We start from the raw sequence: 16,992 nt of genomic DNA on the forward strand, positions 1-16,992 counted from the left end.
GAAATAGTGCCTTTTCAACGTGACCAATTGTCCAAAATTAGATCCATCAGCTCCAATATATCTCAACAAACACTCTGCAGAATATCAGTACTATTTGCAACCCACAGTTTTAGACCAGGTAGAAGCCTTCAAATTTCGGAAAATCAATTGGAAAATTCCAAATCTTGCAATGAAACATTCTCTTTTTGATGCGACCAATTATCTAAAATCAGATTTATCAGTCTAAATATATTTCCACAAACAATCTACAGAAAATTAGTACCATTTGCACTCTATAACTCTGGATTAGATAGAAGCTTTTAAACTTTGCAAAATTAATTCGAAAATTCGAAAACCTACAAGGAAACAGGTCCTTTTCAACACGTTCAATTGTATAAAATCAGAATTGTTTCGCGTTACAGGAAATACCCCCTACAAATCCAGCAGTGTCCAGCGCATAGCCTCAGACAAGGTACCAACGTCCAAACTACGCACGACCTATTCCGGACGCCAAAACCCACATCGAAACGATCCTTGGAACACCTTCTTTCACGGTGTCAAACGTATTCTCGCAAGCACAGGACCCCCTTCGCCGAATCTCCCTTCTATGCTCGACTGCGATCGATCTCGTCGCACTTTCGAAGTTCAAGGGTCTCACCTGGCCGCACCGGTGCACCTTGAACAGCTCCTTCTCGGCCGTGAATCTCAGGCACGTCGAAACGTGGACTCGGTGGCTGGACGATTGGTTTTGCGGCGCGAACGGTGCATGGTCCTCGATTAAATACATCCTGCGATTGACACGATGCGAAAGAATGGCTTGAAACGACGGGGACATTCGTCACGGCTGTTCCATGATTTACTGGCTGCGAGGAAAGAGGTCGAACGCGGACGATCGCGGAGTAATTCGATTGGGTTAACTGGATCAACCACGACACGACCGGGGCTTTCACGTACGGGTTGCACGTGCAACGTAAAATGCGGTTGCACGGTAATGGTCTAACAATCGATACGCCTATATTTTCTTTCTTTTTTTTTCAACGTAACGTAAGTAATTATTAGGGGTAGTTTAGAGATAACGATAGTGGTGAGATAGGTAGAGGTTTGTGAAGAGCTAGCTGCAATTTGGATTGGAGGATTAGTGGCTTGTTTTGGATTAGAGGATTGGTTTGAGTATTCTGAAGAATTTTTGTGAGAGAATATAGAGTTAATTTTGGGTCTCGATAATCCCAGTAATTTCAATTACTTTGTTTGGTCGGTTGTTTTGGTGTAAAATTCTGGAATTTTGTAGAATATGGATTGCTGCGTTAGGTATTTTCTGCGACATCAAAATTATTATAGTAAGCGTTAAAATAGGTATTTTTGATGGAGTATACGTAAGAAATTTATGGCGTGTCCTGAAAGGGCCAAGGTGTAGTGGGAGAAGTTTTTCCCCTGTAGAAGAAAACCCCAAAAATTTGGATCTATTGTCGAGAAGAGAAGTATCCTGTCCAACATGCTCCCTCGAGTATCTCTAAAATAAAGCCTTTAAGCTCTGCTGCGGTACGACGAATTTTATTTTGCTCACGTTTTAAATTTTACCCAGCTCCTGATTCAACAATTTCGTTTTCCTTCTTTCATGTAAGAAATAGTTATTAGAAGTAGTATAGACATAATGATACTATTGAGGTAGGTAGAGGTTTATGAAGAGGTGGCTATAATTTAGATTGGAGAAGTTAATTTTGAGTCTCGATAATCTCATTAATTTCAATTACTTTGTTTGATCGGTTAATTGGTGGTTGGTGCAAAATTCTGGAATCTTTTAGAATTTCGATTGCTATGTTATGTATTTTCAGGCATCAGAATTATTATATAATAGAATAGGTATTTCTTATTTTTCTTTTTCAACATAAGGAGTAATTATTAGAAATAATTTTTATTTTGATCGATTGGTTAATCGCCCTAAAGAGCATTAACGAGATAACAATGATTGTGACCTGGAATTTTGAAGAATCTGAATAATTATTCTATTGGGTATTTCGTCTGATATCGAAATTACTGTAGTAAAAGTAGAATAAATATTTCGAATAGTATTTCTGATACTAATAAATAACACGCAAATAATATTAGAATTCGTACAATGAGGAAGCAAAATTCGGAAGTCATCAAGAACACGATGATAGAAGAAAACGACTGATTCGACGATTCGTAAGCAATTCGAGAACCACGAGTGTTTGCTTTTCTATCGAAAACATACTAGCGCTGGCTTGGAATGTAGCCTTAGGTAATTCTTGTGTAAACGATCACAAGTTCAAGATAAAGCTTTCGAGAATTTTGGAATTCAGTTCTATTATTCGTGATTTCTACAATTTACTGAAATTCGTGCTACCATGTATTTATAATTCTCATTAATTTCCTTTTACATTATTTCTAATTATCATTTCAGTCATTAATATCATACACAAAAGACTCAGGAATAGAGTAAAAATAAATCCACAGTCGAAATTTCTATTTATTTTTCCAAACTTAAAAATTAATATAAATATTGTACCTTCGCAATGATCATCACAATCTTTCACATTACGTTTGCATAATATAAACATTGAACGAAATAGAAATACCTTCTGAGCCTTAAAAATAAATAAAAACAGAAATAAAAAAAAATAAAGGAAGTAGAAATAACTTCTGGGCTCCGAAATTAATTTAAACACGGTATGCTTACAATAATTATAGCAATTTTTCACGTCATTCTTGCGTGCAAATTAAAAATCGCTGAACAGATTGAAAATAAGTCCAAAGCGAAGATTCGATTTAAAGGGAATCCTGGTGAAATTAAAAGTTAAGTTTAAATTTCCTTCACCGCGTGGTAAAGAAACACGATTTCCGGAAGGAGAAGAAAAATATTGACGAAGTCATCTTGGAAGCAACGTTAAGAGCAATTTCTTTCGAGCCCTCGTGTTTACTTCCTCGAACGCTTAGATGTTCTCAAGGAATTTCAGAAGCAGTTAAGCGCTGCATCTTGTAATAAAGTAACATTACATGTAGAAGCAGGTACTATCAAAAATTAGCCCCGACTAACGTAACGAAACCGACAAGAGCAGCAAAATGTCGTAATAATTAAGAACGAAGACAGACTGACAGTTAACTGGTCGATAAACGAAGCAGTCTCTTTCTATTCCATTAATTAATCAATTAATTAATTATAAACTATCATTGATTACAAATGACACAAGTGATACCAATAAAAACGTCCAGAATGAAAGACAGTCATAAATATTACAATCAATATTTCTTTAGAATTTTTATAAAAACAATTGATGCAATTTATTATTAAATTCAATATGAAATTTATTTGAAATTTAATATGAAATTTATTTGAAATTTAATATGAAATTTATTTGAAATTTATTATGAAAAAACGTAATTGACAAGATTTATTATGAAAATTAATATAAAATTTATTATGAAAAATTGCAATTGACACAATTTATTACAAAAATTAATATGAAATTTATTATAAAAAAATTGGCAATTATTTAGAAGGGGGGGGGGTCTCACTGATTTCCACGCTTTTTCAAAAAGTTATAGAGAAATGGATATTTTGAATAAATTTTTCCTCATATACTGGAGGAGCGAGGTTCGATTCCCGTCCGTAGTCATTATTCCTTTTTCAATCTATTTTTTATTTTATACTAATTTTTCGCGTATGAAAACATTGTAAATAAACAATTATAAATAAAATTTCTTAATAAAAAAATTTATTTTTTACGCTTTCTTATGCTAGTATATATTTATTACAAAATAATAAGAATATTATGTAAGAAAGACAGTTTTCTATAGTAATCTTATTTATTACTAACTAATTATTAAATTAAACATTGTATAAGAATGTTGCCTATATTCAACTTTGCTGTGTAGCTATAAATATTCATGAATTAATTACAGAAACTCGGAAATTTATTAATTTTCTACTGTTGAATAAATACAAATTTTACCGCCCGCGATCAGTGCCATCTATGATTTGGGCTCAAAAATCAAGAAAGTGATAGGAATATAGAATAGGCAAGGAGGTCGTGGAAGAGCTCGTCACGTGACACAAGGACAGAGAGTTGATAGAAAAGGATAGAATGGCTCCGGCAGCGAAAAATTATTAATTACTCAATTTCTGTAATTAATTTATGAACTTTTATAATTCCATTGCAAAGCTGGAACTTCAGGCTACATTCTTATCTAACTTTCGTAGAGAATTTAACTCTAAATTGTTAGCTATTAATTTTTCTTTTATGGCGTCTATGATTTCGTAACGACGACCATCATGATCTTCCGTGAAAATATTTAATACTCAACGAAACTAGAAGCAAAATGTGAACAAAAGTAATATGTGAAGACGCTCCAGGATGTCGTTTATATAATGCGTGCATGAAGGTCATAAATTGATTACGTATAGGACAGTAATTAATGAAAGACCAATGGCGTCTTCGGCAATAATTCAAACACTCCGTAGAATAATAATTAATAATTAATTAATTAGGGACAAATCTATATCGAAAAATATATTGGAAAGTTCTTGAAGATATCTCCCTTTCCGATGCAATTATAAAAGTTTATAAATTAATCGCAGGAATTGAGTAATTAATTAATTTTCTAATAAAAATTCAAAAAGGAACAGTCAGCGCCGCCTATAGTTTTGTACTGGAACTAACGGAGCACAAGCTTCCAGATAAAAATCATAGGCGGCGCTGACTGTTCCATTTGAATTTTTATTAGAAAATTAATTAATTACTCAATTTCTGCAATTAATTTATGAACTTTTATAATTGTATCGTAAAGGCAGGTCCTTCAAGAACTTTCCAATATATTTTTCGATATAGATTTGTCCCTGATTAATTAATTATTAATTATTATTCTATACAGTGTTTGAATTGTTGTCGAAGACGCCATAGGTTTTTCATTAATTACTATCATCTACGCAATTAATTTATGAAGCTTTATGCACTCGTTACAAAGATAATGTTCTTGCGAATCTTCTCATATAACTTTTGACCACATTTTGCTTCTAGTTTTGTTTAGTATTAAATATTTTCACGGAAGATCGTGATGGTCGCCGTTACGAAATCATAGACGCCACAAAACAAAAATTAATAACTAACAATTTAGAGTTAAATTCTTTACGAAAGTTAGATAAGAATGTAGCCTAAAGTTCCAGCTTTGCAATGAAATTATAAAAGTTCACAAATTGTTTATGGAAATTGAGTAATTAATAATTTTTCAGTGCCGGAGACATTTTATCCTTTTCTATCCCCACTCTGTCCTCGTATGTCACGTGACCAGCTCTTCGACGACCTCCTTGCCTATTCTATATTCCTATCACTTTCTTGATTTTTGAGCCCAAATCATAGATGGCGCTGATCGCAGGCGGTAAAATTCGTATTTATTCGACAGAAGAAAATTAATAAATTTCCGAGTTTCTGTAATTAATTCATGAATATTTATAGCTACAAAGCAAAGTTGGATATAGGTAACATTCTTATATTCAATGTGTAATTTAATAATTAGTTAGTAATAAATAAGATTACTATAGAAAACTCTTTCTTACATAATATTCTTATTATTTTGTAATAAATATATACTAGCATAAGAAAGCGTAAAAAATAAATTTTTTTATTAAGAAATTTTATTTATAATTGTTTATTTACAATGTTTTCATACGCGAAAAATTAGTACAAAATAAAAAATAGATTGAAAAAGGAATAATGCCTATGAACGGGAATCGAACCCCGGTCGTCCATTATTGTAATTCTCGATCGTCACCGTTATGCTACAATTTGACTTCAAACTTACTAGAAATAAATGTATAATTCTGGAAGTAATAAAACTTTAATCGCAAATATCTCAAAAACTATTGACTAGTTGCGGCTATAATGATATATTTTCTTAAACTGTATGACGATATCTTCAAATCTGCAAAGTTTCAACTAAATCGGTGACCCGAAGGACTTGCACTCTCCTTGTAAGTCGATTTGAATAAAAGAACCTAACTTAAACCTTACTTAAACCTAGCTATCCTATCTAGTAAATAATTTAATGGATTTATTCCAGCCACCACGAAGCCGCATTCATCTTCTGTTTCATTTTTCTTGACACGTTATACATTATTCGTGGTTGGTTGCCATGCCGTTATTTGTAGAAACAAGAGATAAGGAGAAATCGTGGATTCACGCATACAGAGTCACAGACGTACACGTATAGACAGAATTCCATGTATTAACAGCGAACTGTTTGAGGAAATATTTCGAAAATTGAGGCCGAGGGACGTTATATGTATAGGAAATTTTTTTTTCAAAATATTGGTTTTTAGAAAATACTTAAAAATCATTAAAAATATTAATAATAATAAAAATCATAACCAATAACATAAAAACATATAAAAATAAAAAAATATAATAAAATAAAATAAAAGAATATAAGAAATAATATAAAAAATTTTTTTTTAATTAGTAATTTTATTTAAAATAAATGGTATACGGAAATGTATAAAAATTTTGGAAATGTATCTGTAAAGATATTTGTCATGTTATGTTACACTTTTCCCATTTTTTCCCAATAAATCAGTGTTACTGCTTGCTTTTCATAAAAATTTAACTTTCAACAAATTTTATTTGTAATTTTATAACGCAATTCGTTGCTCTTTTTTAACAGATCCACGATAAAGTTTTGTCCCCATGGACTAGTTTTGAACTTCACGACCCATTTCCTCCCAAACCACAGAAGCAATTTCAATCAAATTTTGACTGAGAATTGCACTAATAGAGGCGAATAAATCGAATACACGGTTTTCCTAGAAATTTTTTAAAAACGAGGTTATACGGTGGTTAGAACATTGTTTGAAAGACGATCAATAAATAGTTTCTTTTATGTAAACATTTTCTCCTCTTTCTTTTTTTCTTGACTTCTTTATTCAGTATGTTCAGCAACTTGTTAGGAAACGAGGTAAAAAATTTGATTGAATTCGCTATTTTAAATCCAGAGAAAATGGGTCAACGTGGATGAAAAATACGATTTTACAGAAGATTTATTGTCCACTACTTCAAGAGAAACAAGGTGCAAGAAAAATACGGTCACGAGGAAAAAGAAAATTGGAAAACATGTCCTAGATGCACGGAAAAAATTATCCTGTTCGTACAACAAAAGTTTGTCAACAATTTCTATCAATACTTTAATATTTTCTAAAAATCAATACTTTCAATATTAAGAATTCTAATAAATTACACCAAATGGCTTAACAAATAAATAAACTAATAATTTAGTAATGGGAAAAGAATAAATTTTTCTTGCTAATTTTTTCAAAAACGAAGAATCTATAGAATACAAAATTCAACAATAATAGTAACCAATCTATATCCAAAAATTCCACTTCAGATTCAACAATAATTATAAATTTGAACACTCTGTTTCCCAATATCTCGATAAATTTCCTAAAAAAATGATTAACACCAAAATATAATTGTTCTTATTTAATTTTTTAATTATACACCATCCCTTATACGCACTTGTCTCAGAAAGATTAAAAAGATACTAATCTAACTATAACATTAACCAAATTTAGAACCCCGCAATACCTTCAATTTATCGTATCATTAATCACTCCCATCATCCTTCATATACGAACTCATCAATAACATACCACGTGTCTCAAAAAAATTACCAGAAAATACTAATCTCGCTGCAATATCAAACAAACCTAAAACCATATATTTAAAATTAAACTCTACTCAAAACTCAATCAACTTCAAAAATATTTTGTTTTAATATCCCGATAGACTTATCAAAAAAGGCCAAAAATCAAAAGAAAATTAAAATCAATAACATCCTAAATCATCACGTCATTAATCACGTCCATCTACCACGTATCAAGGAAGATTTCATTCGTCCAACTTTTCTCGTCAACCAACTTTAAAAATATTCTCCTCTAACATCCCAATAGACCTACCAAAAAATCCTAAAAACCAATGGAAAATTAAAATCAGCAATATCCTAAATTCATCACGTCATTAACACTTTAATATCCGCTCGTACATGTGTGTGATGTTCCCTCTAATTAATAATTATTACACAAAGGAAAAATATTAAATTTGTTATTAAATTGTTATTGTCTTTTATTTTATGCGTATGTTCGCACACGTTGTATTATTTCATGAATTTTAAATAGAGTTTTTTTTAAATTAATTCTTGCAAAATATTGCAGGCCTCTGGCAACGTTTGACTGCGTAAACGTGCGACCATTAAAGTGTTAATCACGTAATGAATTTAGGATATTGTTGATTTTAATTTTCCTTTGATTTTTGGCATTTTTTGATAGGTCTGTTAGGTCCACCATCTACCACGTATCAAGGAAGATTTCATTCGTTCGATTCTTCTTTTCCACTTGTTTCACACTTACCACAAACCAGGCCTAATTTCCTCGTTATACTGGAGATAAGCAAACCTCTCATCGCAGCTAATATCTGTGTCATTTCCGAGAAAGTTTCCCGAGGTTTCCGTGCTCGTTATCTAAGTTCGACGGTAGAATCCTTTTCACGGAACATTATTAGCGTCCCACCGGGCAAACGCCCAGCGAATTTGTACGCCTTTCACGATACCAGGTTTCTCAGCTAGAGAAACAACCATGTGTGCCACAAAAGACTTCTCAGGACACGTTAAAGCGTAAACCGACCTCTTGGCGTAGAGGATCCATCGATCGTCAAAGGAACGAACGTGGCATTAGGAGAAATTAGAGTTAGGTCGAAGAGGATGCAGAGAGATCTCGGTTCAGTTGCGACTGATAGATTGCAACTGTGTCTGATCTTGCTGTTAGGTGATGTAATTGGGATAGAATCGTGCTCTGGTTTTGTTTGACAGTGATTTACCAAGTGAAGAAAATTTGGTGAGGCAGTGATCGAATTTGGGGTTCTTGTAATTACGATTGATTAGACGAAAGGGTCTAGACTGGCTGTAGCGGGTGGGCTGGTCCATGATTCCTCTAAACTTAAAAATTAATTTGAATATGATATTATGTTTATGATAGTTAATAACAGTTTATGTATTATCTTCATTTGTGAAGGGATTAGAAGATGATAGACATGTTACAAATGATTTTAGAGTTTACAGATGACTTTGGAAATGAAAAATATTGGGATCTAGAAGAATGTCTATAGAGAAATTAGAAGGTAGATTGGTATAGATCATTATGAAAGAATGTTAAAGCTGGAAAATTTCTTTTCTTGTCTTTCTGAAAAACAGGAAGAAATTAATTTTCGAAACTGTGTTCTCTATTATACAGTTGGTATAGATCATCAATTACTTTCTGTAAACGTGGTATGTGTAGTATAGGATTCTTGGCATTTGTAGCACTATTACCTACAGTGACTCAGACATTCGATTATATAATTCCAGATTCTAAGAATTACTGCTATCTTCTGTGTTTTGGAATTTGAAACATGAAACAAAGCTTGCTTCGATTTTTTATACATTTTCCAGCGATTCTCAATCTGTGGTACACTGGCCATACACCATTTTATTAAATTATACAAAATTTTTATTTGTATAGAGGAAAGTATATTACAATATATATTATATATGTTACTTAATAATGAATAATACCTACAACTGACTTGATCATATGATCAATATGATATACGTCAATTGATGGTAAATAAAAGAAACTGAGAACCCCTGACCTCCTTGCAGTATTGAACAATATCTTATACCAAATACCTGATTATATTATTCGGAAACGTGACAAATAGAGGATGAATCAGTATATCTTTATCTCATAGCTATCTATAATTTATATATTCCTTCGTAGTTTATTCCCTCGTCATGAAAAAACGACAAATTTTTATTCAATGACGAATATATACTCGTCATGGTTAAAAAAGAAATTCACTTCCACTATTTAATAAAATTTCAAATTTTGTAAATAATATATCAATGAATCTTTAAATACTAAAAACATAAATTTTTTAAAAAGATAAATTAAAAAATTGCCACCTTGCTATAATCCATTTTAATTTTACTGCAAAATTTTACCGTACTTACTTTACCTTTATCGAATATACTTATAAATGCTTAAAAATAATTTTAAAAAATACAGATATACCCTTTCAAAATTAAATAAAATAATCAAGGGGTTAAATTGTAAAATTTTCGTTTCTTAGTGATGTTCTAGCTTACTATTTTTTTTTTTCTTTTTTCTTGTACTACGTTAACTCTGACACGTGTGTAGTAAAAAATTCGAGATTACGTACCTCATTATCGACATAATACGGCTCACGAAGGTTTTCTGGCACTCGGTTGTTGTACGCCTTCGACAAGAGCCATTTTACGGAGGCACGTTGTTTGGCCTGCAACAATAAAACACAAGAGAAAGTCAATAATTATTATGTCCAATTTTCGAGATCGAGATCTAAATAGAACTATTCGAAAATTTATTTCTGTACTTTCCAGTTCTTATCGTATACCTCGAGTGGAAGATACAGAAAAATAAATAGACAAGAAAACGATCGAGTATGACGAGCTAATACAACGAAAGAGAAAAATTTCTTCTAATCTTGGAATATTTCAAACGTCATATAAAACTGGAATATTTGCTGGTGACACTTAGAATACCTATACCCTTGACAAAGATTTTATAGGGTGAATTACAATTCATAATAAATCGTGGGGAAAATGGCTCCTTGTGGAAAAATAAATAAATTCTTTTATACGTATTATATTACACGATCTCGATTTGTCATATATTCTACAGCACAAAAATTTGTGATTAAAAGGTTGCAATATGACACTTATGGGGTTATATAATAATTTCAAGTTGGAAAATTGAATAATTTATCAAATAAAATTAAATAAAAATCAAATTAAAATTAAATTAAAATAAAATTAAAATAAAATTATATTAAATTAAATTAAATTTTAATTTCAATTAAAGTTAAGTAAGTAAGAAAGAAAATTTGAGAAATCTATTAAAAGTAGACTTCGAAAGACAAAATTTAAATTACTAGAACTTTTGATCCACAGTATATAATAGTTTCGTATCACGCTATTTTCCTTATTTTCCCAATCCTAAAACATAAAGCCTGTTAAGAAATTGGTATCGCCAATCGCAACCACTCGGCTAACTTTGAGATTAATTCTTGGACGTGTTTACTTGGCGCTATCGTTTGCAACTAAGAAAACTGGAAACTGCAATGAGCACTTGAACCACTTGGAATACTTGGGATTCCTTGCTGTGCCATAACGATTAAAACAGCTTCGCGATTCAGAACGTTTCTCGATAGCAATTAATGCTTCGTGAATTTTAATGAACCGAGGGATCAGAATATAGAAATTCTGCTTCTTTGTTTTCTATGTTAATTAGTAAGTGCTATGACGTCTACAGTATTGAAAATACCACTGTACTTTATATTTCCCGCAGAACATGAAATTCTTGATATTATATTCGTCAACTTCTTCCCTTAAAAATAAGAAAAATCAGATAACATCTTACACATATCCATAAATAATATTTCTCTTTTCTCCAAATATTTTGTATAAAGGTTATCTGTCATTTTAATCTTCTCACCTCAGAAGATAAAGGAAATAGAACAATTCTCAAATAATTACTTTATTACTAATCTAAACAGATAACATGTTATACACCAATAAATAATATTTCTCGTTTTTCTTTTGTTTTTCGAATATTTTGTGTTGAGATCATTTTTAATTTCAATCTCTTTATCCTTGAAAATGAAAAATACCCAAAAATCCTCCAATAATTATTTTATTTTTAGCGTAATTGGACAAAGTCTCATATATCAATACTACGATCACGATCAATACTAATTTTTTTTCCAAATATCCTAAATACAGGCTTTTTATTTTTAATCTTCCTATCTCAGAAAACAATGAATACTCAAAAATCTCCATATAATTACTTAATTTCTAATATAATTGGACAACATCTCAAATAGCCAAATATTTGACCAAATATCAATATATTTCTGCAAATATCCCATACAAAACCCATTTTAATTCCAATTTTTCCACTTCACAAAATGAATACACAAGAATTTCCGAACCCCTACTTTATTTACTAACTTTCGCCACCGTGCTAAACAAGAATACACTACCCTAAGTGCACATACACGAGCGTACTTAACTCACAGTTAACTCAGACGACGTTGCAGGGGCTGAAACCCACCTTCACGCAACTTTTCTAATATTCAACGGGAACCCAACGGTGCACTCGCATCGCACTTCCATACCTTCGTAGCCCGTGCACCTTTTTCGCTAACAATAAGATAAGCTACTTCACCGCCCACTCGAGACGCTTCTTCACGCCTTATTCTATAGTAAAATATTCAAGCACCGTGCCCATCCCTAAAATCGCCAGCCACCCTCAACGTCGGCTCGCCGACAAACAAACGATCTTCAACGACGAGCGATATTTCCGATCCGCCATAAACACCTGACGTACGTTCCCAGGCACCAATGTCGCATAATTCGGTGATTTGTCCCAACGACGACGGATATATTCGCTATGACAAGCAATTAATGGCGACTGCTATACAAACGGGGAAAGGGTTTACAAATTTTCAGACCTAATTTCGCTTGTGCATTGAGAGAGAAAGAGAGAGAGAGAGGGCGGGGGGGAGATATGGAAAATATGAGTCCATCGATTCGTTGGAGAAAAACGAGTGGAAAATAGATGAATGATTTTGTTGGTAGAATATTTTTGGTTTGAGAAAGAAAGAGGGTTGTTTTATTTTTCTGGAGAATTAATGTTTAGGTTTTGGTTAGGTTTAGAATGTTTGATTTTTGGGTTCATTGGGTGGAAGTATAACAGAGAATGGGAGCAATTGTAGAATATATGGCTTTTAACAATTTTATCAATTTTTTAAGTTTGGAAGAAAAAGAATATTTTAACATCTGCAATTTGTTTCTGGTATTAGAATTTGCAAAGCATGTCGTAAGCAATTTCATAATACAGATTGCTTCTAACTATCAGAATGTATTATTACTTTTAAGAACTCGAAAATTGATAAAGGTTGCTTTTCATACCAATCCTTTAATTATTTAAGAGAATTTATGAAATCTGGAAACAATTGCTAGAGTTGAAAATTAGATTGACAGAAAATTCCCGAAAGATAAACGAAGAATTCCCCAAAAAATCTTCAGCTGCTATATACCATTTCGAAACCAAAACTAATATTCTTAACCCTATCTCCAAACAAAAATAACACGATTAAAATAAGACGAAGAAAAATCTAAAAAGAAATAGAAAAAACAGGAAATTATTCCTAAACAGGAATCCCCAACCATATTTTCAGTTTTCCACGTCACATCGAAACCAAAATCAAAACTATTATTCTTCACCCTATTTCCAAACTTGAATAACACCACTGAAAAACGAAGCAAGAAATAGAAAAAATGGAAGAAGAAAATAAAAGGAGGCAAAATTATTAAATTACCCAAATTAATTAATCCAACGTCCACTCGTGATATCGGGTTTAATTACGATAAGAGCGGGGACAGCATGATCATGAAGTCACCGAGCCCAATCGTGGTGTATATATTTCGGGCGAGGAAGAACGTCGATTTACAACATTGGGCGAGGCTCGTGAATGTGAGCGAGTTAAAGAGGTCAACGAAGTCCGGCCAATCATTGTTATCGACCGAAGCAAGGCATTGTTGGTTACACAGTGGTCATCCTTCGCGATAGACGACCCTGAATGGCGCCTTATGTCCCATTTCGTGTACCACATGCACGGGAACTTCCTTCGTTCCAGGTCGATCGTGAAATTCGCCAGAGACGAAGGCAAATTGTGGCTTTATGTCGAGTGACGAACGAAATTCCCTGCTTGCTGGTTTCGTTTCTGGAGAAACAAACATCACTATAAAATGTCATGGGTCTAGGGTGCTAGTGACTTTGGGGAACGTCTGGTGGAAATTGACTGTGTCGATGCATTAGACACGATGATTTAAATAATTAGAGCAACAATTTTATTTTTTGGTAATCTATAATTAATATTTAATGTAATTTTCTGAATAGTTAATAGCTCTACGTTTAAAGGAGGTTAGGGATTCACAGAGGAGTGAGTTTGTTGCAGTTTATTTATAAATTTGAAATTGATAATTGATACAATTTTTTGTTCAGTTTGTAGTTCTAGGTTTGGAGAAATTTGGAGACTAGAAAATAATTAAATGTATTTAGGTGATGAATGCTAATTGATTTCATTTCTGGAGAAACAAACATCACTATAGAATGTCGTGGGTCCAGGATGCTTAGTGACTTTGAGGAACTTCCGGTTGAAGTTGATGCTGATGTTATAGATAAGTAATGATTACGTCAATGTGTCACATACCATGATTTAAATAAAGAAACTCTTTTTCATTAATGAATTTATGAAATTTTTTTTCTTCAGAAATCTGCAATCAAAATTTAATTTAATTTTCTCAGTTTGTTGCAGTTTATTATTTCAAAATTCGAAATCGATATTTGATACAATTTTTTTGTTTAATATATAGTTCTGAGAAGTTTGAAATTAATTAATTAATTATTAAAAGAAAACCTAGAGATTATAAACTATATACAGATATTTTAAACTATTAAAAGATAACCGAGTGTATTTATCAATTTACAACTAACATAATATTTCATTTAGTTTATAGTTTTACATTTGAAAAAGTCCAAAAATAAATAGATAACTGTGTCACTTCGTAATTAATATTTGACATAAATTCCGCTCAACTCTGCAATTTTAAATTTAGAGAAATTTCCAGATTGAAATATGACCATTGTATCGAAATAAAGATTGAATTAATCGCCGCGAAAATAAATAAAAATTTAATTATGCGAAATTTCTTGTCACGAAACATCTCAATGACCAATCGCGTGTACCATAGAAATGTGGAATTAAATAAATCAAATCTTCAAACGCGATGAATAAAACTCCGATAAGTAGGTCAAACATATTCAAACATATTCAAGCACTTTCAATTAGCCATTATAAGAAGAGTGAAAAATTAAAACATAATTAATTACACGAAATTTCTCGTCACCGAATATCTTGATGACCCATCACGTCTACTATACATAGTCAAACGAGATGAATTAAATTTCACGACGAATACCACCCAGATAATACACATATAGAATTAAAGAGCCATCTACGAAGAGATAAATTTTGGTGCCTGAAAACCGCAAGTAATGGCCACATAAACGTTCCAAAAAGACGATGACACACTGAAGGACCTGCCAGATCTCAAAGAACTATAATATTCGATATATCCTCGTCCCGAGGGACACGTTTGAACGACCAGAGCGAGTCTCGTGGAACGTGGTCGCAGAAAAATATATTCCAACCTTCATTCGCGACAATTTTATGCTAGATTTGCTGCAGGCTGCATCTTCCGAACCCGTGATAGCTCAAGTGGAAGACAAAAATGTAAATAACGACGATCTTCGTCGAAATTACTTCAAAAATCTGCTCCTTGTCGTGGAATGAGGATATAAAATAATTCGAAAGACTTTAGATGAACAGAAAATAAATTGCAATGTACGAATCATCTGGATGATATGCATGAATTATAAATCCCTCGTTTTTCTATGTTTATATTTTCTATTAAACGCGTGTTTGATGTTAGATTATTAATATCAGATATTAATATTAGATTGAATATTAGATATACACGTGCTTACATGAATATGAAAGTAGCCTATGGGAAAGTAGCAACACGGAGCAAGTAATAAAAGCATTTCTTTTTGGATCTCTGATTTGGACTACTTTCATAATTATCGGTATACATGAATCACTCGTTTGTCATATCGATTAATTCCATGAAACATTTATTTCGATATACAGATATTTATTTTAAATATCAAAATTTAGAAATCCAACATTTCGACACTAAATTTAGAAAAATTAAAATATTTGTGTTAATTTAATTTGAGTTAAATATTTTTTATTTATTTATTTATTTATTTATATGGGATTAACCCATTAGAAAAATTACAAAAATATTATTACTATTAAGATATAAAATTAATGGTAACAAAGAAAAAGAAAAAGAAAAATATACAAATATACAAACAGACGAGATGTGTATAAGTATAAGAAAAAAAATTTTTTACAAAGAGGTGCGGTGTAGCTTTTGATCTGTGATAATTATAAAATAGAAATATGCAAAATGTATTAATAAAATACTATTTTTGGAATTATCTTGATATTTCAAGATGAAATTTAAATCATTCTTCTGTGCATATGTGAGTATTAAGAACACACCAAAATTTTTGTGAAAAATGCTAAAAATTGGCGAAGAAGGTGCTACAAATGAACGAAAGAAAATTCCTTCGTTGCAAAGAGATTAAAAAATTGTGAAAAGAATTAAGGCACTGGAATCTTTAACTTCTTGCTCAACTGCGTTTCTCGGTTCTCGACACACGAGCCTTAGAAAATAAAATTCCAGGTGGTGAAACATGATGTTTCTGGTGTTGCAAAAGGTATATAGAGGACTGTGAAATATGGACAAAAAGGAGGTGAAAAAATGTAATAACTGTTTAATGGCCGTGTGGAATCGCTTGGTAATTCGATTTCGCCCGTTCCGAGGTGGAATTTCTGCCGCATAACGACGATTTTTCGTTTACGGATCCGCCAGATGATCGCGAACGTATATCTCACGCATACCCGATCAACCTCGTCGGTAATTTCAAGGAAGAAGAGAGAATGCAGAAACCCGGAGGCCTGCAAAAGTTAGGAGTGGCCGCCCGAGCTAGCCATGGCGCCTCCGCTATGCAAATGAACGTGGAACGAGGAAGATTCTAATGGCCCTTGAGAAAAATGGCCCAGTCGTAACCCATTCAGGACTAGCACGTTTTGTCCCTTCTATTGTTAGCCGGGTGTGTCCTTAATTTAATTCGATATTAATTAAGGTGGTTTTCGAGCTTCTATTTTTACACAGGCGTGTCCTTAATTTTAGTACTCATACAGCAAAGAGTTGAAGTGATGGAAATGAAAATGT

The 16,992-nt window shown here is 32.2% G+C and overlaps 1 protein-coding gene across 14 annotated transcripts in view; it reads right to left on the bottom strand.

Moving 5' to 3' along the window:
- Patronin (calmodulin-regulated spectrin-associated protein patronin) overlaps positions 1–16,992 on the bottom strand; it is a 149,560-nt gene that overhangs the window by 36,152 nt on the left and 96,416 nt on the right. For 13 of the 14 annotated variants that reach the window (XM_017904722.1, XM_017904719.1, XM_017904714.1 and 10 more), the window contains exon 2: positions 10,242–10,337. In XM_017904722.1, the coding sequence (XP_017760211.1) occupies positions 10,242–10,337 (96 nt within the window). Of the gene's footprint in view, positions 1–637; positions 826–10,241; positions 10,338–16,992 lie in introns of those variants that run through there. The other variant, XM_017904725.1, reaches the window with a different exon arrangement.

Source organism: Eufriesea mexicana, unplaced genomic scaffold, assembly GCF_001483705.2.
Source record: "Eufriesea mexicana isolate 0111107269 unplaced genomic scaffold, ASM148370v2 scaffold3062, whole genome shotgun sequence".
In the NCBI taxonomy this organism is placed as follows: Eukaryota; Metazoa; Arthropoda; class Insecta; order Hymenoptera; family Apidae; genus Eufriesea; species Eufriesea mexicana.